The 25,732-nt window shown below is 37.1% G+C and overlaps 2 protein-coding genes across 4 annotated transcripts in view; one reads left to right on the top strand and one right to left on the bottom strand.

Annotated features, from left to right (window-relative positions):
• The window catches only part of SCRN3 (secernin 3), a 31,448-nt gene extending 21,413 nt beyond the window's left edge, over positions 1-10,035 (bottom strand). The window contains exons 1-5 of one of the 3 annotated variants that reach the window (XM_030326659.1): positions 9,968-10,035; positions 7,732-7,900; positions 6,060-6,241; positions 4,090-4,289; positions 2,135-2,347 (exon numbers count right to left, since the gene is read on the bottom strand). In XM_030326659.1, the coding sequence (XP_030182519.1) occupies positions 2,135-2,347; positions 4,090-4,289; positions 6,060-6,241; positions 7,732-7,890 (754 nt within the window). In that variant the 5' untranslated portion in view covers positions 7,891-7,900; positions 9,968-10,035. The remainder of the gene's footprint in view (positions 1-2,134; positions 2,348-4,089; positions 4,290-6,059; positions 6,242-7,731; positions 7,901-9,967) is intronic. The other 2 variants (XM_030326660.1, XM_030326661.1) reach the window with 2 other exon arrangements.
• A 39-nt stretch (positions 10,036-10,074) lies between these two features.
• CIR1 (corepressor interacting with RBPJ, CIR1) overlaps positions 10,075-25,732 on the top strand; it is a 44,246-nt gene continuing 28,588 nt past the window's right edge. Inside the window, exons 1-7 of the mRNA XM_030324828.2 lie at positions 10,075-10,233; positions 16,645-16,739; positions 22,379-22,452; positions 23,046-23,056; positions 23,146-23,210; positions 23,781-23,829; positions 24,976-25,093. Coding sequence (XP_030180688.1) covers positions 10,162-10,233; positions 16,645-16,739; positions 22,379-22,452; positions 23,046-23,056; positions 23,146-23,210; positions 23,781-23,829; positions 24,976-25,093 — 484 coding nt within the window. The 5' untranslated portion in view covers positions 10,075-10,161. The remainder of the gene's footprint in view (positions 10,234-16,644; positions 16,740-22,378; positions 22,453-23,045; positions 23,057-23,145; positions 23,211-23,780; positions 23,830-24,975; positions 25,094-25,732) is intronic.

The raw sequence follows: 25,732 nt of genomic DNA, 5'->3' as shown, positions 1-25,732 counted from the left end.
ATGGGATGAAACACAGGATAAATTTCCTATTTGTGTTCTGGCTTTAGCTCAAGGGAAGGCCACAGTCAATGCTGTGCAGTATTGTGCAGGTATTTACAGAAAATCTCCGTCTTTCTGGCTTGAAGAACCAGAGGTCAACCACAGGTACTAGAAAGGGAAGGAGGAATCCCATAAAAGACGGAGTTACAGAGAAGAACCCCCAAATTCTGTGGAAAAAAAAAACCTGCCCAAATCTCCATCTGCTGTGTGAATCGCCATGTGAGGCAGTTTGCAAGCAGCTCAGCTAAAGATGGAAGAACTCAGCTGAAATTTGAGTTGCCCGCCCGTTGGGTTTACAGATTGAGTACAACCAATTAAATTGTCTGCCAAATCAAGAGTTACTTCTTTTTAGGTGAGTTTTGGTGGTTTGTGGCTTTCAAGGAATTAGTTCGTTTCCTTTACTTATTGAATACACTTAGAGCTGTTTGTAGTATTCCTCTATTACCTTCCTTATTGTGCTGTGGTTGATAATGATATTTCTCTTCCTGACATATAACTTGTGTTGTTTTCCTCTTTTTCTTTGTCAAACTGTCTACAGTGTATCAATTTTATTGCTCTTTTCAAAGAACCAGCTTTTGGTTTGATCAATTTTCTCCACTGCTTTGTTATTTTCAATGTTATTGATTTCTGCTCTTGTTTTTATTATTTCCTTAGTTGACTGGGATTTTTGTTTGGCTTGGTTTGTTTGATTCATTTTGTTTCCTTTCTTTTTTTTTTTTCATTTAAAAAAAATTGTTTAATGTTTTTTTTATTTTTGAGAGAGGGAGAAACGGACCACAAGTGGGGGAGGGTTAGAGAGAGGAGACACAGAATCCGAAGCAGGCTCCAGGCTCTGAGCTGTCAGCACAGAGCTTGACGTGGGGCTCAAACTCACAAACCAGGAGATCATGACCTGAGCCCAAGTCAGACGCTTAACCAACTGAGCCACCCAGGCGCCTCCATTTTGTTTCATTTCTTAAGGTTGAAAGTTTAAGTATATTATTGATTTAAGACCTTTCTTATTATGTTCTGTGAGCACTAAATGCTATAAGTTTCCCTGTAAGCACTACTTTTGCTGCATCCCATAAATTTTGGTATATTCATTTTCACTTCATTCCACTCAAAATATTTTCTAATTTCCCTTGAGACTTTTTTTTGACCCACAGATTAAAAGTATGTTGTGCAATTTCCAAGTATTTGGGGCCTTTCCAGATATCCTTCTAAAATTGATTTTTAATTTCATTTCATTATCACCAGAAACCATCCTTTGCTCACTGTTTCTTTTAAATTTGGTAAGATTTGTTTTATGACCCAGGATATGGGTAATCTTAATGTTTGATGTGCACTTGAAAAGAATATATGTTACACTGTTGTTGGGTGGAGTATCCTATAAATAATCAGTTAGATATAGTGGTTGATGGTATTATTCAGGTTTTTTATTATCCTTGCAGATTTCCTGTCCAGTGGTTCTTCTGATAACTAAAAGAGAAGTACTGAAGTCTCCAGTTATAATTATGAAATTGTCTATTTTTCCTTTCAATTCTGTCAGTTCTTCATGTATTTTGAAGTTTTGTTGTTAGATGCATATATATTTACCAGGGAAACATAATAAGCCTAAAATAACCTTTCTTTGATTATGTAGTGTCCCTCTTTCTCCCTGGTATTTCATCTTGCTCTAAAGTCTAATTTGTCTAAGGGCACCTGGGTGGCTCAGTCGGTTGAGCATGACTTAGGCTCAGGTTTGTGGGTTCAAACCCTGCATCAGGCTCTGTGCTGATAGCTCAGAGCATGGAGCCTACTTCAGATTCTGTGTCTCCTTCTCCCTCTGCCCCTCCCTGCTCATGCTCTGTCTCTCTCTCTCTCTCTCTCTCTCAGAAATGAATACATGTTTAAAAAAATTTAAAAATAAAATAATTATTATCCTCTCAAAATTATATAGTGCTTCAGTCATCTCAGAGGAAAAAAAAGCTTACAATATCAGTTTACAAAATTTCAGTTTAATACAACTATATCTCTACTAGGAATAATTCCCCCCAAACCAGATTTTATCATATCCACATTATACCTAGACAAAATATAATTTTTCATTCTGATATTATTTCAATGATAAAATTACCTTTGTGCTTATTGAGAAGCTTGTAGCCTTCACAGTATCTGCCTGGTGAAAGCATCATCTTGGCTGTGTCAAGATAAGAGTATGTTGCAGCAAAATCAAACTCCGTTTTACCATCCCACCAACCTTTCTGCTTAGCATAGTTTCTCAGGTCTGAATGTTCCCGATCAATCTTGGTTGTTATAGAAAGCTGATTAGAAATATTACGAACTCCCTCTATTTTCAAAGAAGAACAAGGAAAGGGAAGAGAAAAATCACATTTAACATACTGTATTTATCTGTACATTATAATTATTAACCACTATTTAAATGTGAATGTAGACTTCTCATCTATTACACACTCAAAGAGATAAAAGAATTACTTTAAAAAAAATTTTTTTAAGTTTATTCATTTTGAGAGAGACAGAGCATGTGAATAGGGAAGGGGCAGAGAGAAAGGGAGAGAGAATCCCAAGCAGGCTCCATACTGTCAGGACAGAGCCTGACACAGCGCTCAATCCCACGAAATGTGAGATCACAACCTGAGCTGAAGTCAGACACATAAGTGACTGAGCCACCCAGGCACCCCCTAGAAGTTACTTTTTAAGAAGTAGTCATAAATAATATTAGAACAGAAATATAAGACTTTGCAAAATATCATGGCACTAAGTTATAACAAATTTTCAACTAAAAAACAAAACAGGTGGGAGGGAGGGGAGGGTGGGTGATGGGTATTGAGGAGGGCACCTTTTGGGATGAGCACTGGGTGTTGTATGGAAACCAATTTGACAATAAACTTCATATATTGAAAAAAAATAAAAAATAAATAAAAAATAAAAAACAAAACAGAAGAAACAATAAAAACCAGTTCTAAAGAGATCATAGTAAATAAAAGAGATCACGAAAAATGAAAATTGATGAATGTTTTAAAACAGATTTAGAATAATACTCTGACAAGTAGAAATCAATTGCCCCCCAATTAGAAAATAATAAAATGTCTAAATTCACTTTTATATCTTAACAAACACACAGGCAAAATATAAAATGAAATGTCCATCAAAACTGGCAATGACTTATTTTGAAAAATAACATCCAAATCCTCCAAAGCTCAAGGCTACCTTCATGAAGACTTTCTGAATTTTTCCAGTCTACAATTACTTTTCCCTTCTCTAATTGTTCACAGCATCTTTGTGCCTGAATCATTCATGCAACATGTAATATTTTCTCATGTGTACCTTATCTCCCCTGTAAAACTAGGAGATCCAGGAGGTAAGTACATAGGAAGTACATGATCATGCTTAAGCACAAGACTGTACTCTAATGAAAGAATATTGAACTGGGAGTCAGGATGGAAAGAATTAAATTCTAAGCCTTTCAATCACTGCCTTGAGTAAGTCACATCCCTTTTCTGGATTTCCTCACTTTAAAAATGAAAGGAATATTTGATCACAAAGAAACCACAAAAAACATGTAAAGCATCCCAAAACAATCAAATTGTGTTATTCAGTGTTTATGCTTTACTATAATATCAACATATTCTTTCCAACCCTAATGGACAGACACAAATCCCCAGCAACACTCCCCTTGCCTTACCTCCTTATGCATGTGTGATCAAATTTTTGAGTTCAGCCCAAAGGTAAATGAGGAAGAAATAGCAAGGGGTTATTAAGTGGAAAAGTACTATAAAACAGCCAAGAGCAGCTGCACAGAAAATATATACAGGTCATATAAAATTAATATCATAATATGAAAAAGAGATAACATCATCTTTTCCTCTTTTTCAGAAAAGTTTTTTACAGTGCTCTTTCACTATTACATTCTTTCACATTTTTTTTCATTTCCCCTGCACTTTAACCCTTTATTGCACTGGATTATAAATCTTGAGAAACAATTAAATGCAATGTCTACAGTTAAGGGGGTTATTTTATTAATTGTAAAACAAACTAAAAACAAATTAAATCATAAGAAGTTGTCCATACCTTGTACTTTTTCTGCTGCCCAGTACTTCCCTGCAGTCTCCAGAATCCAGGCTTCTTTCCTATCAGCTATCAGGAAACTGTTGTGATAGCTGAATACCATCCTACCCTCTGAACAATTTCCACCCTGGCCATATTTTTCTAATAGATCAACAATGACATTGAGGGCTTTTTCAGCTGTATCAGCTCTTTCAAGGCCAAGTCTAAGATAAAAATATTAAAGTTCTCAGATTAAAATAAATTTCCATTATTTTTCTTAAATAATTTCATGTACATGAGATTTTATTTTATATTCAAAATAAAAGTTCTTTTTTAAGAACTTTATCTGTTTTAAGTTAACAGATAAACTGAAATCCAACTTTAAAAAAAATTTTTTTAACGTTTATTTATTTTTTATTATTATTTTTTAACGTTTATTTATTTTTGAGACAGAGAGAGACAGAGCATGAACGGGGGAGGGTCAGAGAGAGGGAGACACAGACTCTGAAACAGGCTCCGGGCTCCGAGCTGTCAGCACAGAGCCCGACGCGCGGCTCGAACTCACGGTCCGCGAGATCATGACCTGAGCCGAAGTCGGCCGCTCAACCGACTGAGCCACCCAGGTGCCCCAACGTTTATTATTTTTGAGAGAGACAGAGAGACAGAGACAGAGCACAAGAGAGGGAGGGGCAGAAGAGAGTGAAAGACACAGAATCTGAAGCAGGCTCCAGGCTCCAAGCTGTCAGCACAGAGCTCAGTGCAGGGCTCAAACTCACAAACTGTGAGAACATGACCTGAGCCAAAGCTGAACGCTTAACTGACTGAGCCACCCAGGCACCTCTGAAATCCAACTTCTAAGCCATTCCTTCTGAAGTCAGTTTGAAATCATGAAAATAAAGTTTTTGGAGTGAAATAGCTCAATGTTAAAATTCCAATGTGGTAACTTATTGCCAAGTTGCTTTATCTCTGTACCTCAGGTATCTCATCTGTAAAATGAGGATAATAATATATAGTCCATGAGGTTACTGTGAGAATTAAGGTCTGATAAAGTATATTTGGTATTTCCAATAAACCATAATTTTCAACTCCTTCTCTCAATGATATTTGAGTCTTCAAATTACATGCCTATATGGGCATACTTTGGAGATAATGCAGGAGCAGTTACAGGCCACTGGAATAAAACGAATATTGCGAAAAGTGAGTCAAATGAATTTTTTGGTTTCCAAGTGTATATAAAAGTTATGTTCACACTATGCTGTAGTCTATTAAGTATGCAACAGCATTACGTCTAAAAAAACAATTATATACCTTAATTTAAAAATTAATTTAAAACCATTGCTAAAAAATGCTAACCATTATCTGAGCTTTCAATAAGTTATAATCACTGATTACAGATCACCATAATACAATAATAATAAAAAGTCTGAAATAGTGTGAGAACTGAGGCGCCTGGGTGACTCAGTCAGTTGAGCGTCCAACTCTTGGTTTTAGCTCAGGTCATGATCTCACAGCTCATGAATTCAAACCCCACATTGGGCTCTGTGCTGACAGTGCAGACCTGCTTGGGATTCTCCCTCCCTCTCTCTGCCCCTCCCCCACTCATGCTGTCTCTGTCTCCCTCAAAATAAATAAATAAACTTAAAAAAATACACAAATAAAAAAAATAGCAAGACACAAAAATCGTGTGACACCAAAATGTGACACAGAGACACAAAGTGAGCAAATGCTATTGTAAAAAATGGCACCAACAGACTTGCCTGACACAGCATTGCCACAAACCTTCCATTTCTAAAAAATGCAATATCTGTGAAGTGCAATAAAGGAAACCATAATAAAGTGAGGTATGCCTGTATTCTAAAGCATTTTAACACAAACTATGAAGTATCGACATCCCCAAAATGGGACAAAAATAGGAAAATAAAACTGGCAAGAGTTATACCAAAATTAAAATTTTAGACATGGTCTATACCAGAAAAATATAATTAAAAAATAACCTGACAAGATCCATGCCCAGTAGCGCCTCTTCATCACACACTTCTTCTCTTCCCCATACAGCTTCATTCCCAATGCAAACTCCATGCTCGTTGGCTCCCATTTCTGCCCCCCATAACCAAGCTGGGCGACTGAGGACAACAGCATATGTTTCAGGAACTTGATCAATTTCTATGTAAGTACACTGTAAAGAAAGGCATAACAACGACCATAAAACCAAAAAAGAAAAAGTTACCAAATTCTAGAATCCTAAAAATCAATCAGAAGACATGTCCGTTATGAAATAAAGTATAACTAACTTAAAATTTCAATAATAAAGTCATTACCCTTAAAACATATTCAGAATTGACCCTAAAGCTTTTATTCATTCAAATATTTACTAAGCATCTCCTCTTATAAAGTACTCTGCTAAGAGATGTGTTAGTTACAAAGATGAATTAGATACAGATCTTACTTTCAAGAAACTAAGACTTGCACATTAACTAAAATATAACAAAATGTAAAGTATAAGGGCTGTGAAGAAAGATAAAAATGAGGTGCTAATGGAAGCTCAGTCTATAGAGAGATAGTTTCTAGTTGTGAAATCTTGAAACATTTTGTAGAGGAGGATGTATTGAGTTGATGCTTAAGGGAGGAGACCTCAATCTCAATGTCTAGTATTTCTTAATTAGTGACCTAAGTCCCATATGTTAGCCCTTACATACAAGAGAATTGCTTGTATGAATTACATACAAGAGAATTATGTAGCATGTGAAAGTCAACCATCTGGTATGTCCACAGTAGTGAAAAGAATAAGAACCACTGGCTTCAGAACAGGAGAAATTTAAACATAAAGAGAGAAAGTGGAAAGGACCCATGGTAAATAAATAGTCTCAGCAAAAGAAAAAAAATTTCCCTGTATACAGAAAACATCTAATATTTAATATATTTTATTATTAGAATATCAATAAAATGAAATCTAAAAAATATATGTTAGCAATAAAAGCATAACGTGAAACTTTAAGTTCCGTATTGAATGGGTTTTTAATAAAAATTTTTAAAGGATCGTTTAATTAATGTGTGTACTACTGAATGATTGCATAAAATGCATATTAATAATGTAACCACAGGGCCCCATAAACCTTTTTTGATGTTAAAACTGTTATTTCCAGAGATTGGAATGACTTTCTCTATTCTACACCAATCAGAATCCTTTTTGGCCATCAAACTCCAGCTGAATCCCAGCTGCTGGGGAAGCCTTCCTCAATCTCTAGTCTGAATTAATTGCTCCTTCTCTATTGCTGACACAACTTGTGGCTCTTATTAAAGCATCCCACTTTACAATGGGGTTAATTACATATACATCCTATTCCTCTACTAGACTCTAAGCTCCTGGAAGACAGAACTAACCTTGACAGCAAGCGTTAAATCCTTGCCCTATTTGACATGCTTGCATATGATAAACATTCAAATATTTGATCAAAGAATCAACAACTATTTTCTATTGTTTTTTCAGCTTCCTCCACATCACTGAAAGAAAAGACCAGAAGTCTAATTCTGACTCAAATTATTTTTCAAATTTAAATTCTTGAATTTTTAACTTCTAGAGTCTCTGCCAAATAACTAGCTAATTAAAAAGCTGCTTATGATACTTTTAAAGAAAACTATTGCTAACAAAACATGTACTTCACCTACCTGAAGATGTTCTCTCAGGTTCTCATGAACTGCAGCAGGAAAATAAACTACCTCCTGTACTTCATCATACAATCTATCTGAATTTTTTCCAAAAATAATCCTGTTATCAACCGTTGCTGGAGGTAATGCCACAAAAGTATCACAGGAACAAGGTTCCATTTTTTAAAAACTAAAAAACATACAGAAGATTCAAAATAAAAAGGGAGAAACATTTTTAGTATATACAAAACAAAGAGTTCTACTTGACAACCAAGGGATGTTATTGCCATATCAAATAAAGAGTGTTCATTAACGTTTTAAACTTTATACTGCACTACAAAAATCTGTAAGAAAATGACTTGGGAATGAAACTTGTACTACAAGAATCAATAAGAAAATGACATTACAAGTAACTTCTTCTAGTCTATAGGTTAAATTTATCCTCTAAGATCTTTCTCTCCTGAAGTTTTCCCTGAATCTCCTTTCAGTATTTCCATATTTGGGAACCCATGCACTTAACTCTACTGCTATGAAGACCATATTTGTGTACGCCTATGAGTTTCCATATTTGTGCACATATATGAGTCTCCTTCTGGACAATAAGATCCATGAGGGCTGGGAGCGTGCTTTATTAATCTTTGTATTCTCATCACCTGAAGTTATGAAACGTCCCAGTATTTCCTCAAAGGAAGGAAGGGTCTCCTTTGAGCTGGAGAAGAATACACCCAGATTATAATACTAAGACTGAAATTTTAAGACTCACTGAATCAGACAAATACAAAAACATGTCAATCAAAATACCAAACTGTTGATATGTCTAGGAAGAAGTTCACATACATAACTTATAAATCCTGATTGTAGAATTTAGTATCAAGATTGTGTCTTCATTTGTAATTTGGAAAACCTGAAATCCTCAGTTTTGGTAGATCATATTTGCTTCCAGAATGGACATACTGTTTTAGAGTTTCCTGCTTTCCCTTATTTTATAATGCCCAAACTTTAGAATGGCTTTACACAAACAGATACTAGCAGTTTATTTTATTTAAAAAAAATTTTTTGAGAGAGAGAGAATCTTAACCAGGCTCCATGGTCAGCGACCCTGGGATCAGGACCTGAGCAGAACTCGAGATTGGATGATCCACTGACTGAGTCACCCAGGTAACCCATACTAGCAGTTTAAAAACAAAAAGTAAGTTTAATAAATGTTTCATTCAAAAGAAAACAAGTGACTCAAGTAAGAAAGAAACACATTCAGCCTGAAACTCCTAACACTTTACTCTTTTCTTGTTGTTGAAAGAGGGAAGTCACGATTGCTGCTGTTCTTTTCTGTGTAAATTTCAACCTTTATGTCCTAGGTCCAGTTCTATTTGTGTTCCAAAGTTAGTTATACCACTGCATGACCTTGGCATGCTATTCAATCTCAAACTAAGCCTTCTGCCTCATCGATAAATATCTCAGGAGGTTGTTATTAGAATTTAAAAAGACAGTGTATAAAGCGTTTTTGCACAGTGCAAGGAACATATCAAACACTCAAATGAAAGCTGTTATTATTGGGCAGAAGAGTATATTTCTCATAAAAGTCTTCTTCTTGTTATCATACCCACCCCCTCCTTGCTGAGGATTTGGTTGGTGGATCCCCTACAGCAAAGCAGCCATGTCCACTCAAAACCCTGGAGTCTGAAGGACCGTCAAAATGCACTAGATGACCTATGCTAACTGGAGTCATACGAGAAGCTAAGGAAACACGCCACCTACTTAGGAAAACGCCTAGCACGTTTAGAAGGGGATGGCTTGAGAGTCTTTATTAACTCCCAGTACGCATTCATCATCAACAAATGTTTAGGAACATCTTTCTGAACCAGGCACGGTACAGCTGAGAATCCTCGCTCTTATGGAGTTGACATTCCATTTTATATGCTTTAGCGTTTTTAGAAATATCACATCGTTTGATCCACCCGATCCGTACGTACTACAGTTTGGACGAGAAGTACTATTTTCAAAGCCCATTCGAGAAAACTCGGTGCGGAGAACTTTATGTACCCGGAGTCAGAGTTCACAGAATAAAGAGGACGAACTTCAAGCACCCCTTGCCACCCAGCACACACTCTGCACCCCAGCTGGCGGCGCTCAGCCCGCAGCCGGCTCACCCCAGACCCGGGGCCTCTCCCGGAGCCCCTCGGTCCCGCCACGCCACAGCGCGCGGCTTCCCACCTAGCATCACAACTTTGCACGCCCCTGCCCCGTTCACGCCCCTCACCTGGCCTAGGAGCTACCCTCAGAGGAAGGGGTAAGGGGTGTGCTAGGGCGGGCGGAGGAGCTAGCGGCCGGAAGCTGTCACCTTTGACCGCGGAAGTTCCCGCTGCCACTGGAGGCGCAGTTCCGGTTAGGCGGCAGTATTTGTTTACGTTGTTCACAGTTCCAGTGGCCGCCGACCTCAGCTTAGGCTTCAAGATGGGGAAGTCTTTTGCCAATTTCATGTGCAAGAAGGACTTTCATCCCGCCTCCAAATCCAATATCAAGAAAGTGAGTAGGGGGAGCCGGGTAGGGTTCTGGCTCTTGGCGCCTGGGATCCCCAGGGCTGGAGGTGATGAAAGTGGTTGTGTCTGTGGGATTTCTGGAACAGTCGCCGCTTCCCCAGGCCTGACACCCTGGTCTTCCCGCCCCTTTTTCTCTGCTGAGAAACTCGCTAATAAAGCTGGCCTCGACGCTTATTCTCCATCAGCCGGGAGGCGGGCAGCCTTCGTCTGCCCGGTCGGCTTGTCATCTAGAATGTGTAAATCTGTAAGATACGAAGTATGATCATATGGTTCCTCGTTACTTTCTCAACTGTTTTTGGTTTTGTCTTTTCGGATCACAGGGATCGTGGCTTCTGAGCTCTGCTATCCTGTACAAAAGTGATTCCCTGTTTATTTAAGATAGCTCTTAAGAGGGAAATAAAGGCACCTCTTCCTGTCTTTATCCCACCCGATAATGTAGCGTCTGCCTGGTGAACTCTTTGAAGTTTGGCTGTTTATTTTACTTAATATTTTTTTAAATTGACGTGTATACAACGTTACATTAGTTTCCGATATACAACGACGTTTGGCTTTTTTAAAAAATTTTTATTATTGTTTTTTTAAAGTAATCTCTACACTCAACGTGGAGCTCTAACTCCTGCCAAGGAAATCATGAGGCGCTTGCTCTACCAACTTGGTCAGCCAAGCGCTCCCAGCACAGTCACTTTTAGCCCTGAGATCTTGCACAAATACTTAATATCCTTTATCCTCAGCCTCCTAATCTATAAATTTAAAATGAACAGTATCAGTTGCCTTGACTTGTGAAATTGTTATGAGGACTAAATAAGCTGGTATAGATAAAGGCTTGAAACAAAGTACCACATAGAGGGATTGCTCAATAAAATGTTAATTGCTCCTATACACATACTTATTTTTAGCCTGCTCCTAAAATGCATGTATTACCCAGAGCTTCATCCTTGGCCTGTGCCTTACTTTATATGCTTTCCCAGGCAATCACGTCCAATTTCATGGTTTTAACTACTTCTTTACTCAGGACTCTCACAGTCTCACATTTCTTCTCCCAGCTTGGGGCATGTCAAGACAACTTTATACTGGAAATTATCATCTTGACATATTACAGGCATCTCAAACTCAACATGTCTGAAATGGATATGTCTTTCATTCAAAATCTGCTCTTCATTTTATACTTCCTATCTCATGAGTAGGAAATAGAGGTGGTAACACACATCCTGTCACCCAACCCAGAAATTCAAGATATATCCCTTTTCCGTTACCCCTTTATCTAGGTAGCTAATAAATTCAATTTGTCTTACCTTCCAAATATTTCGAATTCATCTCTCCTCTTTATCACTACTACCTGTTTTTTAGCTCAGACCCTCGCCATCTTCCACCTGAACTATTAAATTTCCTAACAGGTTTGGTTTTGGGGGGACTTTGTTTGTTTGTTTTGGTTTTCTTGGCCTCCAGTCTTGACCCCTCTCAAATCCATTCTCTACATCGCTATCAGAATAACATTTTTTATTTGGCAACTTTATTGAGGTACAGTTCACATACTAGACAATTACCCACTTAAAGTGTACTGTTCAGTGGTTTTTAGTATATTCACAGATTTGTGCAGTCACCACCACAAACAATTTAGAATATTTTCATCATCTCCCCACAAGACCTGTATCTGTTAGCAGTTATTCTCCATTTGTCCTTACCACCATCCCCGCCCCGCCCCTATCCCGAGGTAACCACTAACCTACTTTATTTCTGTGGGTTTGCCTATTCGGGATGTTTCCTAAAAATGTATCATGCAATATATGGCCTTTTGTGGCTGGTTTCTTTCACTTACCGTAACAGTTTTGAAGTTCATCCATGTTGTAGAACGTGTCAGTATTGTATTTCTTTTTATGGCTTAATAATTCCATTGTATTGATATAGTACATTTCATGTATCCATTCATCAGTTGAATATTTGGGTTGTTTCCATAGAGTGATCTTTTTAAAGCACAAATCTGATTGCTTGGCTTCTTAGTAAAATACTACAGGATTAAATCCTGGTTATCTGGCTTCAGTTTATTTTTCCTTCTTCATCCCCTATTGCTTCTCTCTTACCTCAGATTTTACACTCCAGTAATATTAAACTACTTAATTCTTATTTTGCACCTTTCGGCCTTTGTCTGAGCTTTTCCCTCTGCTAGTACTATCTTACCGTGTTTTTTTCCTTGGCAAATTTTGATCCTCTTCAAAACCCTGCTTGACATGTATGGTATTACTTATGGAGAGGGTTATTTGTTGAAGCAGAGTTTGTAATAGCAAAAGATTGGAAATTTCCTAAATGCCCGTCAGTACAACAGGAGATTGGTTAAGTAAATGATGGGATAGCTCCACAGTAAAATGATATTCAGCCCCTTCTCCCTCCAAAACCAAGAAACTTTTTTTAACTGACCTAGGAGTGATCTCTATGATACTCAATTTTATTTTATACATATTCTGTGTATACATGCAGTATATGTTACCATTTATGAAAAGAGTGAGAAAAGAATGTGTATGAGACATATATATATGTATGTGTGTGTGTATATATATATATATATATATATATACACATGTATGTATATATATACACACACATTGTTTTCTGTATATATGCATTAGAACATCTTTGGAAGGATATAGAAGAAATAATATCATTGGCTGCCTATGAATATATTTACTTAATTTAAAAATTAACTTCTGGAGCATCTGGGTAGCTCAGTTGGTTAAGCGTCGCATTTTGGCTCAGGTCATGATCTCGTGGTTCATGAATTCCAGTCTCACTTCAGATCTTCTGTCCCCCTCTCTCTGCCCGTCCCTCACTCATTCTTTCTCTCTCTCTCTTGCAAAGTAAATAAATAAACTTTAAAAAATATATTGGTAAAAAAAAAATTAACTTCTGAAAACCAAAACTTAGGCACCTGGGTGGCTCAGTCGGTTAAGCATCTGACTTCAGCTCAGGTTCTGATCTCATGGTTCATGAGTTTGAGCCCCACATCAGGCTCTCTGCTGTCAGTGCAGAGACCACTTCAGATCCTCTGCCTCCCCCGCCCCCCGCTTCTCCCTTGCGCGCTCTCTCTCTCTCAAAAATAAATAAAAATTAAAAAATAACAAAATAAAAACCAAAACTTGCTATAAAGTATTCCATTATACCAGCCTTCCTCCCGTCCTCTAAAGTTAATCACCTTCTTGTTCTATTTCTTTATCTTGTATGTATTCCTATTTTTTTTTTAATTTTTTTTTTTCCAACGTTTATTTATTTTTGGGACAGAGAGAGACAGAGCATGAACGGGGGAGGGGCAGAGAGAGAGGGAGACACAGAATCGGAAACAGGCTCCAGGCTCTGAGCAGTCAGCACAGAGCCCGACGCGGGGCTCGAACTCACGGACCGCGAGATCGTGACCTGGCTGAAGTCGGACGCTTAACCGACTGCGCCACCCAGGCGCCCCGTATGTATTCCTATTATCCAGATAGCAAACTTTGTTATCACTTACACAGTTCATTTTTTTATTCTGAAATAGCTTAAACATACTTTTTTTATTAGCAGATTCTGAGCATTTTGAAGGCTAAGAATGTATTTTATTTTTATTCCAGTCCATGATACTCAGTATGTATTTCAGCTCTTGAGCAATTGAGACTGGTGAAATAACATTGTAAAATCTAAAACTTTAAATAAATGATAGTTATTCTGTTAGAAATGCCATGTTATGATTAGTGTGTTACTCTCCCAGGCAGTGACCCCTTGCATGTCTTTGTTGCAACTGTTTTCATTTTGAGCTGCAGTGAAAATTCCAAACATGTGCTTTTTACTGCCTATCCCAAGTGTAGGTTTTTCTTCTGTAACATTACACTGGTAAATATGAAGTCAGTGGAGAAAACGTTCAGAAACTTATCCCAAAAGAAATTTTTGGTATATTCTGTCCCTGAAGAATTCTTTTCATTTCTGTTTTTGCTTTCACTTCCATATGAATTCCTACTTGTCCATCTCACACTGTGTCCCCTTGGAACCTTCCTATTTCATCACTACTAAAATACTCGTGGGGCACCTGGGTGCCTCAGTCAGTTGACCTTCGAAACTCTTGGTTTCGGCTCAGGTCATGATCTCATGATTTGGTTCAGTCTTAGCACTGATATTGCAGAGCCTGCTTGGGATTCTCTCTCTTCTCTTTCTGCCTGAATGAGTGAGTGAGTGAGTGAGTGAGTGAATACATACATACATGCATACACACATACAAACAAACTGGTAACTACCCCTGTTTTGCTTCTAAAATTAACTAATGGCAGCCTTGTCCCACACCTATTTGCCCCCACAGTTAATGACATAATTTTATCAATGTAAGTATTTGTCCTCTAATTTACCTTCTTAAAACCTAGCATGTTTAGAAAGGTGTGTGTGTGTGTGTGTGTGTGTGTGTGTGTGTGTGTGTGTGTTGTTTTGTTTTGTTTTTGAGAGAAATCACAAGTGAGCTCAGGGCAGTGAGAGAGATAGAGAATCCCACAAGTGGCAGAGAGAGGGAGAGAGAGAGAAAGAGAGAAGCGCGGCTCACCAGAAGTGAGGCACGTGCTCACCCAAAGCAGGGCTCAAGCTCACACGCTGTAGGACTTGAACTCACGAACCGTGAGATCATGACCTGAGCTGAAGTCAGAGGCTTAACAACTGAGCCACACAGACACCCATGGGTAGAAAGTTTTGACTTGCTCTTTACGTTGAATGATTGTCAAGTACTGTGTCCTTTACTGTAAAGGCAGTTGGAAGGCATTTGATACCTTTTCAGTCTAGAAATAACCTGATTAAGTATCCTTGCTTAAGTTGTGTGGGCTTTTTACCTCCACCACATTTATGATTTTGAGGATTTCATGTAGGGATACATTCAGCCTGTGATATTGGTGCCCTTGAGCAACTCCAAGGCATTTCATGCATCTCTCTCTTATCTCTGTTTCCTCTCTTGTCTCTTCCCTTTTTTCTGCAACTACCTTTCAATTCCTTTTCTTTTTTTCTTTTTCTCATCCTCCATTTCTCCTCCATTGGCATTTGGGAGCATTGTTTAATCCTACTGTCTGTGCCTTGGGTGTTTTCTTGACTAGACATACTCCATATAGAAAGATTATCATTCTCTTCTCCGAAATAACACAGAGACTAAGTGCAAGAAGCTGTTGTACCACAGGGACTTAAAGTGGTTCTTAAAATTTTTTTTTAATGTTTATTTATTTTTGAGAGACAGAGATGGGATGTGAGTGGGTTAGGGGCAGAGAGAGAGGGAGACACGGAATCCGAAGCAGGCTCCAGGCTCTGAGCAGTCAGCACAGAGCCCAATGTGGGGCTCGAACTCACGAGCTGTGAGGTCATGACCCAAGCCGAAGTCAGGTGCTCAACCGACTGGGCCACCCAGGCGCCCCCTAAAGTGGTTCTTAAATTTGATTTTTTCCTGAAAGCTAGCTATTTTGAATAACTAGATTTTTTTTCTTTTTTTAAGTTATTTTTTTAATTACATTCAAGCTAGTTAACATATAGTGTAATAATAATTTCAGGAATAGAATTTAGTGATTCATCACTTACATATAACACCCAGTGCTCATCCCAACAGGTGTCCTTCTTAATGCCCCTCTCCCATTTAGCCCATCTCCCCACCCAAAACCCCTCCAGTAACCCTCTGTTTGTTCTCTGTATTTAAGAGTCTCTTATTGTTTGTCCCCCTCCCTGTTTTTATGTTATTTTTGCTTCCCTTCCCATATGTTCATCTGTTTTGTATCTGAAATTCCTCATATGAGTGAAGTCATATATTTGTCTTTTTGTGGCTGACTTATTTTGCTTAGCATAATACACTATAGTTCCATCCACATTGTTGCAAATGGCAAGATTTTATTCTTTTTGATTGCTGAGTAATATTCCATTATATATATACACACACACCACATCTTTATCCATTCATCAGTTGATGGACATTTGGGCTTTTTCCATACTTAGCCTATTGTCCATAGCACTGCTATACACATTGGGGTGCATGTGCACCTTCAAATCAGCACTCCTGCATCCTTTGGATAAATACCTAGTAGTGTAATTGCTGGGTCATAGGGTAGTTCTATTTTTAATTTTTGAGGAACCTCCATATTGTTTTCCAGAGTGGCTGCACCAGTTTGCATTCCTACCAGCAGTGCAAAAGGGTTCCCCTTTCTCCACATCCTCGCCAACATCTGTTGTTGCCTGGGTTGTTAATATTAGCCACTGAATGTGTAGATTTAAGGACCTGTATCAAGGCACAAGTCAGACTTTTCAGTTGTCATCTTATGATGTCATGACCAAAATAGATTATATTGTAAACTATATACAATAACATTTTATATTTTGTTATAAAATACGAGCAAACTTTCTGTTTTAATTTTTTACTTCACTAATTTAGGTATGGATGGCAGAACAGAAAATATCATATGATAAGAAGAAACAAGAAGAATTAATGCAACAATATCTTAAAGAACAAGAATCATATGATAATAGGTAAGAAATTTCACTATGCTGGTGTTTTTAGAATCATCAGTTGCATGAGAATGATCCTTTACTGAATCATATATTAAATTAGCTTTTTTGAATTGAATACCCCAATGATAGGATTCTATTTCCTGTGAACCCTCTTTACTCTGATATCTGTACGTGGCCACTTTTTCCAACCTTACCAATAATTCACATAAAATATACATTGATGTGACTCCATATACAGCTTATGAGGAAGTCCCAACTTAGGTAAAGCTTGGAAGAACAATAAAAGTCTACACTTGAACTACTGACACCTCTTACAGAGATATTTCTTTAGTATACACTGAAATGAAAAGATGCATAGGACACCATCAAAAGTAAAGTGTCTCTACTTGACCTGGATATCATTGCTCTGTTAATGGCAGGATCATAACTAGAGTTGTTTGTTGGTTTATTCCAGCACAGTGCCTCCCGTTTAGCTCTTGTCATTTTGTGTTTATATTAGCAAGTCTAACTCTGAAGCCGGTTGCTCTTGGTTAATCAAACAGGTGAATAGTGATGTTTTAATTATATGGACCACACTGTCTGCAGCTCAGTTCTGTTTTTCATCAAAATATAGAACATAAGTAAAGTACTACTAGACTATTACTTAATATTCTCTTTAAAATCTAATGTAGTGTCAGGCACCTGGGTAGCTCATTTGATTAAGATTCCGACTCTTGACTTTGGCCCAGGTCATGATCTCATGGTTAATGAGTTTGAACCCTGAGTGGGTTCTGCAGTGACAGTGCGGAGCCTGCTTGGGATTTATCCCTCTCTCTCCCCCCCGCCCCCTTGCTCTCTTGCTCTCTCTCTAAATAAAAATAAACTTTAAAAAATATATATATATGTAGTGTATCAAGAGCAAAAATATAGAAATAAAACTTTTACTTCAATTAAATACTTTTCACAACAATTCTATTCAATCTGGTTAACTTTTATTGAGTACCTCCTTTTGTGCAAGACAATAAATAATAGGCCCCTTTGTTATAGGGGCCTGTAAAGTGGGATATGTAGTTTGTCTTTGCCCTCAGGAATTCTCTCGTAAGGGATACGTACATATAGTTCAAAGCTGAATATAATAACGATGTATTAAAAACACAAGTTTTAAAAACAATAGCATGCTAACATAGGACACAGTAATTCCATTTGGGATAACAAGGTAAGACTTAATGAAAGAAGGGATATTTGAGCTGAACTATGAAGAATGTTAAGGATTTAGATCCATGGTTCTCATCTGAAGTCCATTATCCACCCCCCTCGTCCCCCCTCCCCTGCCAGGGGACATGTGGCAATGTTTGGACACGTTTTTGATTGTCACAGCTCAGATGTTGGATGCTACCAGCATCTAGTGGGTGGAGACTAGGGATGCTGCAGAACAACCTACAATGTGCAGGACAGCCCCACACAGCGAAGAATGATCTGGTCCAAAAGGTCAGTAGCACCACTGTTGAGAAACCCTGATTTACATATAGTAAAAGCTTATTAAAGATCACAGTGGGAAAGTAGAGAGGTGTTCAGGGAAACAGCCTATAGTTGCGTTAGACTGATAAAGAGATAGTGGAGGTGAGTGGCTTTGCAGCAGATTATACTGTTTATTCTTTTTTTAAAAATTGTTTTTTAATGTTTATTTTTTGAGAGAGAGACAGAGCATGAGTAAGGGGAGGGATAGAGAGAGAGAGAGACACAGCACAGAGCCTGACATGGGGCTCGGACTCCAGGACTGCCAGATCATGACCTGAGCCCAAGTCGAATGCTTAACCAACCGAGCCACACAAGTGCCCCATACTGTTTATTCTTGATCTTAAAAAAAGTTACTTTACTCTCTTTGTAATTAAATACTTGAAGCCATGCAAATCATCTATTTTTCCTTGAACTTTTGTCCACTAATTTAGCATTTATTGGTGGATACTGCCTGCATTAGTTATTACCATGGTATTCTAATGGTGATTTTCTATTCCTCTCGTTCCCTCTACATTTTAAAATTTGAATTCCTCTGGAAACAAGAATTTTCCCTTTCCCTATTTAGTTATTTATTTATTCATTTATTTCTATCAGTATGGACTCAGATATTTATTTAATGGGTTATAATCCAGGGGCACCTGGGTGTCTCAGTCGGTTAAGTGTCTGACTACAGCTCAGGTCACGATCTCACAGTTCATGGGTTCGAGCCCCGCTTTGGGCTCTGTGCTGACAGATCAGAACCTGGAGCCTGCTTCAGATTCTGTGTCTCCCTCTCTGTTCCTCCCCCACTTGCACTCTTACTCTCAAAAATAAATAAACATTAAAAAAAATTTTTAATGGGTTATAATCTAATACTATTGTTGTTTATTTTGTTGCTCAAATTGTTTCAGTTTTAGCCTTTGACTGCTCTGCCAGCTTGGCTCGTATAACCATTGCAAATGCCCCAATCTTATTTTGTTTTATTTTTTAAAATTGTGTTGGCTTTCTAAAGTTTTTTTATTTTATTAATCATTTTGAGAGAGAGAGCATGCGCTCACATGTGGGCACAAGCAGGGAAGGACAGAGAAAGAATCCCAAGCAGGCTCTGTGCTATTAGCATGGGAGCCCCACGCAAGGCTCTATCTCACGAACCATGAGATCATGACCCGAGGTGAAATCAAGAATCAGTTGCTTAACCAACTAAAACACCCAGGCATCCCCCACCCCCAGCCTTTTTTTAAAACTACTTCCTGGCACCATAAGATGGTCCAAATTTGTCTTTTATTTTTCCCTGCTCTAGCATTAGAATCAACCAAATTGATTGGACCTTGATTCCTTTTATTGGAAAAAGATATTTAGAAACCAGGTTCTGGACACTAGATGTGTTCACTGCTTCTCTGTTTGGTTATTCAAATGCACATTTATGAGTAATTGGTGATTTCCAAAGGGGTTTTTTTTTTCTTCATTCAGAAATGTCCTTGGTAGCCAATTTTGTTCTTTAGTAATCTAATTTTTCTCTTTTAAGTTTTTCCTGCTATAGAGATGTTTCTTAATGTTTATGAATATTGATTCCTACATACTCTTTTTAAAGATGACAGTAACATTTATTATTCTCATTGGATAAAAAAAATTTATTGGGATGTCAAAAAATCTATATCCATTCTGTATACAGTCAACAGCAATAAAAATAATAATAATTTTTATAGGTTTTTAATTGAAATTAAAATGTCAGTATCATAGCTTTACTTTTTATTTTATATACCTGTAGAGTTTTGCATGAAGTGGAAATTGGATCTTCCAGTTTTGATTTCATGTTATTTTTATGTCAGTATAAACAAAATGCTTTTTTGCAGGGGTAAAATATATATAACATTTTTTAAGTGTACAGTTCACAGCATTAATTACATTAACGGTGCTGTGTACATTTCCAGAATTTTTTCCATTACACCAAATAGAAACTCTATACCTATTTAACAGTAACTCCGTATTCCGCCTCCTTCTGCCCTTGGTAACCACTATTTTACTTTCTAAAGTAAAAATGAATTTGCCTGTTACAGGCGCCTCATATAAGTGGAATCATGAAATATTTATCTCTTTGTGTGTGGCTTATTTCACTTAGCACAGTGTGTTCAAGATTGATCCATATTGTAGCATGTATCAGAACTTTTTTTTGTTTTATGGCTAAATAATGTTCCATTATATGTATACACCATATTTTGTTTTTCTCTCCACCTCTGGATGGACACTTGGGTTGCTTCTACCTTTTGGCTATTATGAGTTATGCTGCTATAAGCATTGGCATGCAAATATCTATCTGTTCAAGTCCCTACTTTCAGTTCCTCTAGGTATATACCTAGGAGTAGATTTGCTGGATCGTATAGTGATTCTGTATTTAGCTTTTGAAGAACCACCAAACTCTCTTCCATAGTGGCTGCACCATCTTACATTCCCGTCAGTAGTGTCCACGGATTCCATTTTCTCCACATCCTCGTCAATGTTTCTTATTTTCCTTTTTTAAAAAATTTTTATAAAGTTTATTTATATCTGAGAGAGAGAGAGAGAGCAGGGGAGAGGCAGAGAGAGAGGAAGAGAGAGAATCCCAAGCAAGCTTAGCACCCACCATCAGCACGGAGCCCGACGCGGGGCTCAAGCTCACAAACTGCAAGATCATGACGCGAGCCAAAACCAAGAGTCAAATGCTCAACCAACTGAGCCACCCAGGCACCCCATTTTCCTTTTTTTTTTTTTTTTTTAAATAATAGCCATTCTACTTAGTGTGAAGTGGTATCTCATGGTCTTGATTTATACTTCTCTAATAACCAGATGTTGAGCTTTTCACATGCTTGATTTTAATTTTTAAAATGTTGTTATTTGAAGATATGATTTGCACACTTGTTAAAAGGTATATCGTTTTAAGTATATATATTTACAGAGCCATTCTTGGAGCCATCACCCTAATCTAATATCAGAACATTTTCATCATCCAAAAAGGAAATATTGTACCCATTAGCAGTTACTTCTCGTTCCCACACCCTGTCCCTTCTACTTCTCCACCTTAAGCAGTCACTAATTTATATTCTGTCTCTATAGATTTGCCTATTCTGGACATCTCATATAAATGGGATCATACATATAAATGGTCTTTTGTGACTGGCTTCTTTCACTTAGTATAATGTTTTTGAAGTTCATCTATTTTGTAGTGTGTAGTTCATTTCTTTTTATTGCAAAATAATATTCCATTGTATGGATATAGATCCTGTCATCTTTTTGCTCTCTTCCTTTTTTTTTTTTTTTTTTTTTTTGGTAACAGTTCTTTATAAATTCCAATGGAAATAAGAGAAGAATTATAATTATGTAATCCTTTGTGATTGCCTTTTTCAAATATAAGAGGAAATTCTATTCACTCTTTAGCTTTCATCTTTATTATCAGTACTTTACTTGGATCTTATGAATCAAAACTTTAATTCATCCAGCCCTTCAATTTATTGCAGAGTTTTAAAAAAAAAAAAAATCATAGCGTTATCTCTCTAAACAGAACCTAAACTGAGAACTTTCAGTGTTAAAACAGAACTAAAAAGAAAATGATTTTTGAGGTGCCGCAGACATTGATTCCATCATAGTAATTAACCTGTTGTAGAATATCTCTAAACTATATTCTCTTCTTTGGCCTCATCAAAGAATGTGATTCTCCTATTGACTTTGACTTTTATTACAAGCATTAATTGGATTTGACTTTTAAAGAAATTCCAGAGAGACTCATTTTTCCAAAACTGTTTGATCCCTCACAATTAAGAAAAAATGTTGGCACTATTTAACTTAATTCCAAATTTGTGCTGGCATATAGGATTTCAAAGCTGTCATTATTTCCATAGCATTTCAAAGTTTAAGAAAAGCATGTGAGAGTGACCATGGCATTTTTCCCCTTTTCTTCTGGGAGGGCGAGGATCTCTCAGGTAACGAGAAAGTCTCAGAACTTAAAGCCAGTTACTAAAGGGGCAGCACTGTTTGAATTTCCATTCATGTATTTCAGATGTTATCTAATCAGTGAAATAAAGTTTTGGAACTTTCTCCCTAACAAAAATATTTTCTATTAATTCCTTTAGGGATTTTGGAGATGGGGAACAGTTATTCTGTAATTTTTTTCCTCCTACATAAAATTGTTAACTTTATTTCTTATTTAGGTTGCTTATGGGAGATGAGCGTGTAAAGAATGGCCTTAATTTCATGTATGAGGCCCCACCAGGAGCTAAAAAAGGTACTTGCCTCATTTGCTTTTTTTTTTTTTTTTTAATGTCCTTGATGTGTTTGCAACTAAAGATAGAACTGCTATCACAGACATTTTTTAAAAGTTGCTCTTCATTTTTTAAAATGGCTGTTATTCTGTAAAGATAATTTTAAAATACTGTAATCAATACAATTGAATAAATACTAAAAATATTTGTCTAGTAATATTTCATGATGACTTTTTTTAAATGACTTGATCTTTGAAGAGGAAAAAAGTCAATATCAACAGAAGTGCGTTTCTTCTTTTATAATTTGTGTATATATCTTTAGTCCTTACTGATACGAATAGAAAGCATAATATTCTGTCAGTGAAAAATATAAAAGCTTAAAAATTAGGAATTAATGTGCTTATTACAGGCTGTCTCATTAAATATTGTATTTATCCTTTAGTGATTTGAATTTTATCATGTGAAAGAAGGAAAAAAAAGTCAAACCAATAAATTCTTACAAGTTACAATTAAGTGCTATGACATCATACTATAGTATAGTGTGGATAGCCAACTTGAATGTTGAAGTTTTTAACTTGACCTTTTTTTTTCACCCATATTTTGATATGCAATCAAGAAAACAAAGAGGTAAGGTACTATTTTCTGTGTTTAGATTTACTTGCAATAGATTGTAATTTAATGGAAAAGTTGAAAGACTTCCTAATGAATGTTTTTAGAAAGAAGAAACAGAAGGAGAGACTGAATACAAATTTGAATGGCAGAAAGGAGCTCCAAGGGAAAAGTAAGAACCAGTTTTCTTCTAAGATAAAATATATTATCACCAGCTTTATCTGATATCCCATCTTATGTTGCCTTCTCATTCACTAGAGAAGGCAACTAACGTGAAAATGTATTTTATGTGATTTGTCTTATACAATTTATTTGATCATAGACTTTTTTTTTAAGTTTATTTATTTATTTTGAGAGAGAGAGAGAGAGAGAGCGTGCACCTGTGGGGGAGGGGTAGAGAGCAAAAGGGAGAGAGAGAATCCCAAGTGGGCTCCCCCATGATGCAGAGCTCAGATCCATGAACTGCGAGATCATGACCTGAGCCACAGTCAGACGCTTAACTGACTGAGCCACCTAGGTGCCCCTTGATCATAGACTTTAATTTAAATAGTTTTTCATTTTTTTAATCACAAATCATCAAACTGGACACTTAATATGAAGTGATGTCTGGAAATACTAAGTAGATTTCATAGTTCTGTGTTATACATTTTATGTTTTTAGAACTAGGAAACTATTTTCAGAATAACTGCTGTTTATTAAATTGTTCTTAATATTGTGTTTGTACATTTTCTCTACTTAATAGATATGCCAAAGATGACATGAACATCAGAGATCAGCCCTTTGGTATTCAGGCAAGTGACCCATATTTTACTCTATAAGAATAATTTCTACTTAATAAATACTTCTTTATTGTTGTCCAAAAGGTATTTAAGCTGAGAAAGGGCTCTGTTGTTTTGTTTTATATCAGACAGTAAAAGGACTTAGAGGAGAAAACATTAAGTGTAGTAGGTTGATAAAAGATAGGAATCAGGAATTTCATGTCTATGTAGATTCCCCGTATGTATGTCTATTAAATTTGATTTTCTCCTGTTTAAAAAAAAAAAAGGTAGGAATCAAAGTTTTGTACTGAGGGTTGTAATGATAAGGGTCTCTTCAGTTTTCAGGAATTTAGAGAATTAGCTCAAGATCAAGAAAAGGTGTAAAACTATTTTTTTAGAACCCAAACATAGTATCACCAGAGGGCCACATTCTTGTTAGAAAAAACATTTTTTGGAGTCCTGCCTTCCTTGTTCATTTACATATTGTCTGTGGCTGCTTTCCTGCTACATTGGCAGAGTTGAGTAATTGCAACAGATACCTCTGGCCCATAAAGACTTACATACTTAATATCTGGTCCTTCACAGAAGAAGTTTGCCAAACCCTGGTTAGGAAACTGAAACTTTAAAGATTAACTTATTTATTTTTTAAATGTTTATTTTTTAGAGACAGAGGGAGATAGAGCGTGAGTGGGGGAGGGTCAGAGAGAGAGGGAGACACAGAATCCAAAGCAGGCTCCAGGCTCTGAGCTGTCAGCACAGAGCCCGACGTGGGGTTTGAACCCATGGACCATGAGATCGTGACCTGAGCCGAAGTCGGACACTTAACCAACCGAGCTACCCAGGCGCCCCAAAGATTAACCTTTTTAAATTAGAGAATTTAAGTTTAAGCCATGACGTAATTCCTTTTTGATATTTTACCGTTTCTCTTTGGATCACATTGTTTTGTTACCACCAAGTAACAGTCAAAAAGAGATAGTATTCAGTTTAGCTTTTAGGCAGAATTTACAAAAGGTTTTAGTATTTATGTTAAATTACCAAAATAGTTATGGAATCTCTTTCCCTGGAAATCTTTTAAAAATGAAAAGTAATTTACCTTAAACTCTGCCAAGGAGTAGGGATTTGAACATTGCTTAGAGTCTCAGTATTTTAATAACTAAAATAATGTTCACTATTTCTCAGGTTCGAAATGTGAGGTGCATTAAATGTCACAAATGGGGTCATGTCAACACAGATCGAGAATGTCCTTTGTTTGGTCTTTCTGGAATAAATGCAAGTTCAGTTCCCACTGATGGCTCAGGTATGCACTAGAGATGATTTATTTGTTTTATAATTTGTATCAAGGACAAACAGCATTTTTCTTTAATACTTCTGGATATTGTTTTCCTTTGGTTGGGTGGTTTGTTTGTTTTGACAAAGATATGTACCCAAAATATGATGGTCAGTGGGAAGCTCATATATTTTAAATTTTATTTATTTATTTTTTTTTAATTTTTTTTTAACGTTTATTTATTTTTGAGACAGAGAGAGACAGAGCATGAATGGGGGAGGATCAGAGAGAGAGGAAGACACAGAATCTGAAACAGGCTCCAGGCTCTGAGCAGTCAGCACAGAGCCTGACGTGGGGCTTGAACTCACGGACCGCGAGATCATGACCTGAGCCGAAGTTGGACGCTTAACCGACTGAGCCACCCAGGTGCCCCTAAATTTTAAATGCTATGTGTTAGAATTTAATTTAATTTTTCTAGCCAAGGGCCCTATAAACTTGATATTAAAGGTAAAATACTGGGGCAGGGGTACCTGGATGGCTCAGTCACTTGAGCATCAACTTTGGCTCAGGTCATGATCTCATGGTTGGTGAGTTCAAGGCCTGAGTCCGGCTCTCTGCTATCAGCACAGAGCCTGCTTTGGATCCTCTCCCTCTCTCTCTGCACCTTCC

This window comes from Lynx canadensis, chromosome C1 (genome assembly GCF_007474595.2).
Source record: "Lynx canadensis isolate LIC74 chromosome C1, mLynCan4.pri.v2, whole genome shotgun sequence".
Taxonomy (NCBI): domain Eukaryota; kingdom Metazoa; phylum Chordata; class Mammalia; order Carnivora; family Felidae; genus Lynx; species Lynx canadensis.
This window is presented reverse-complemented; position numbering and strand designations above follow the sequence as displayed.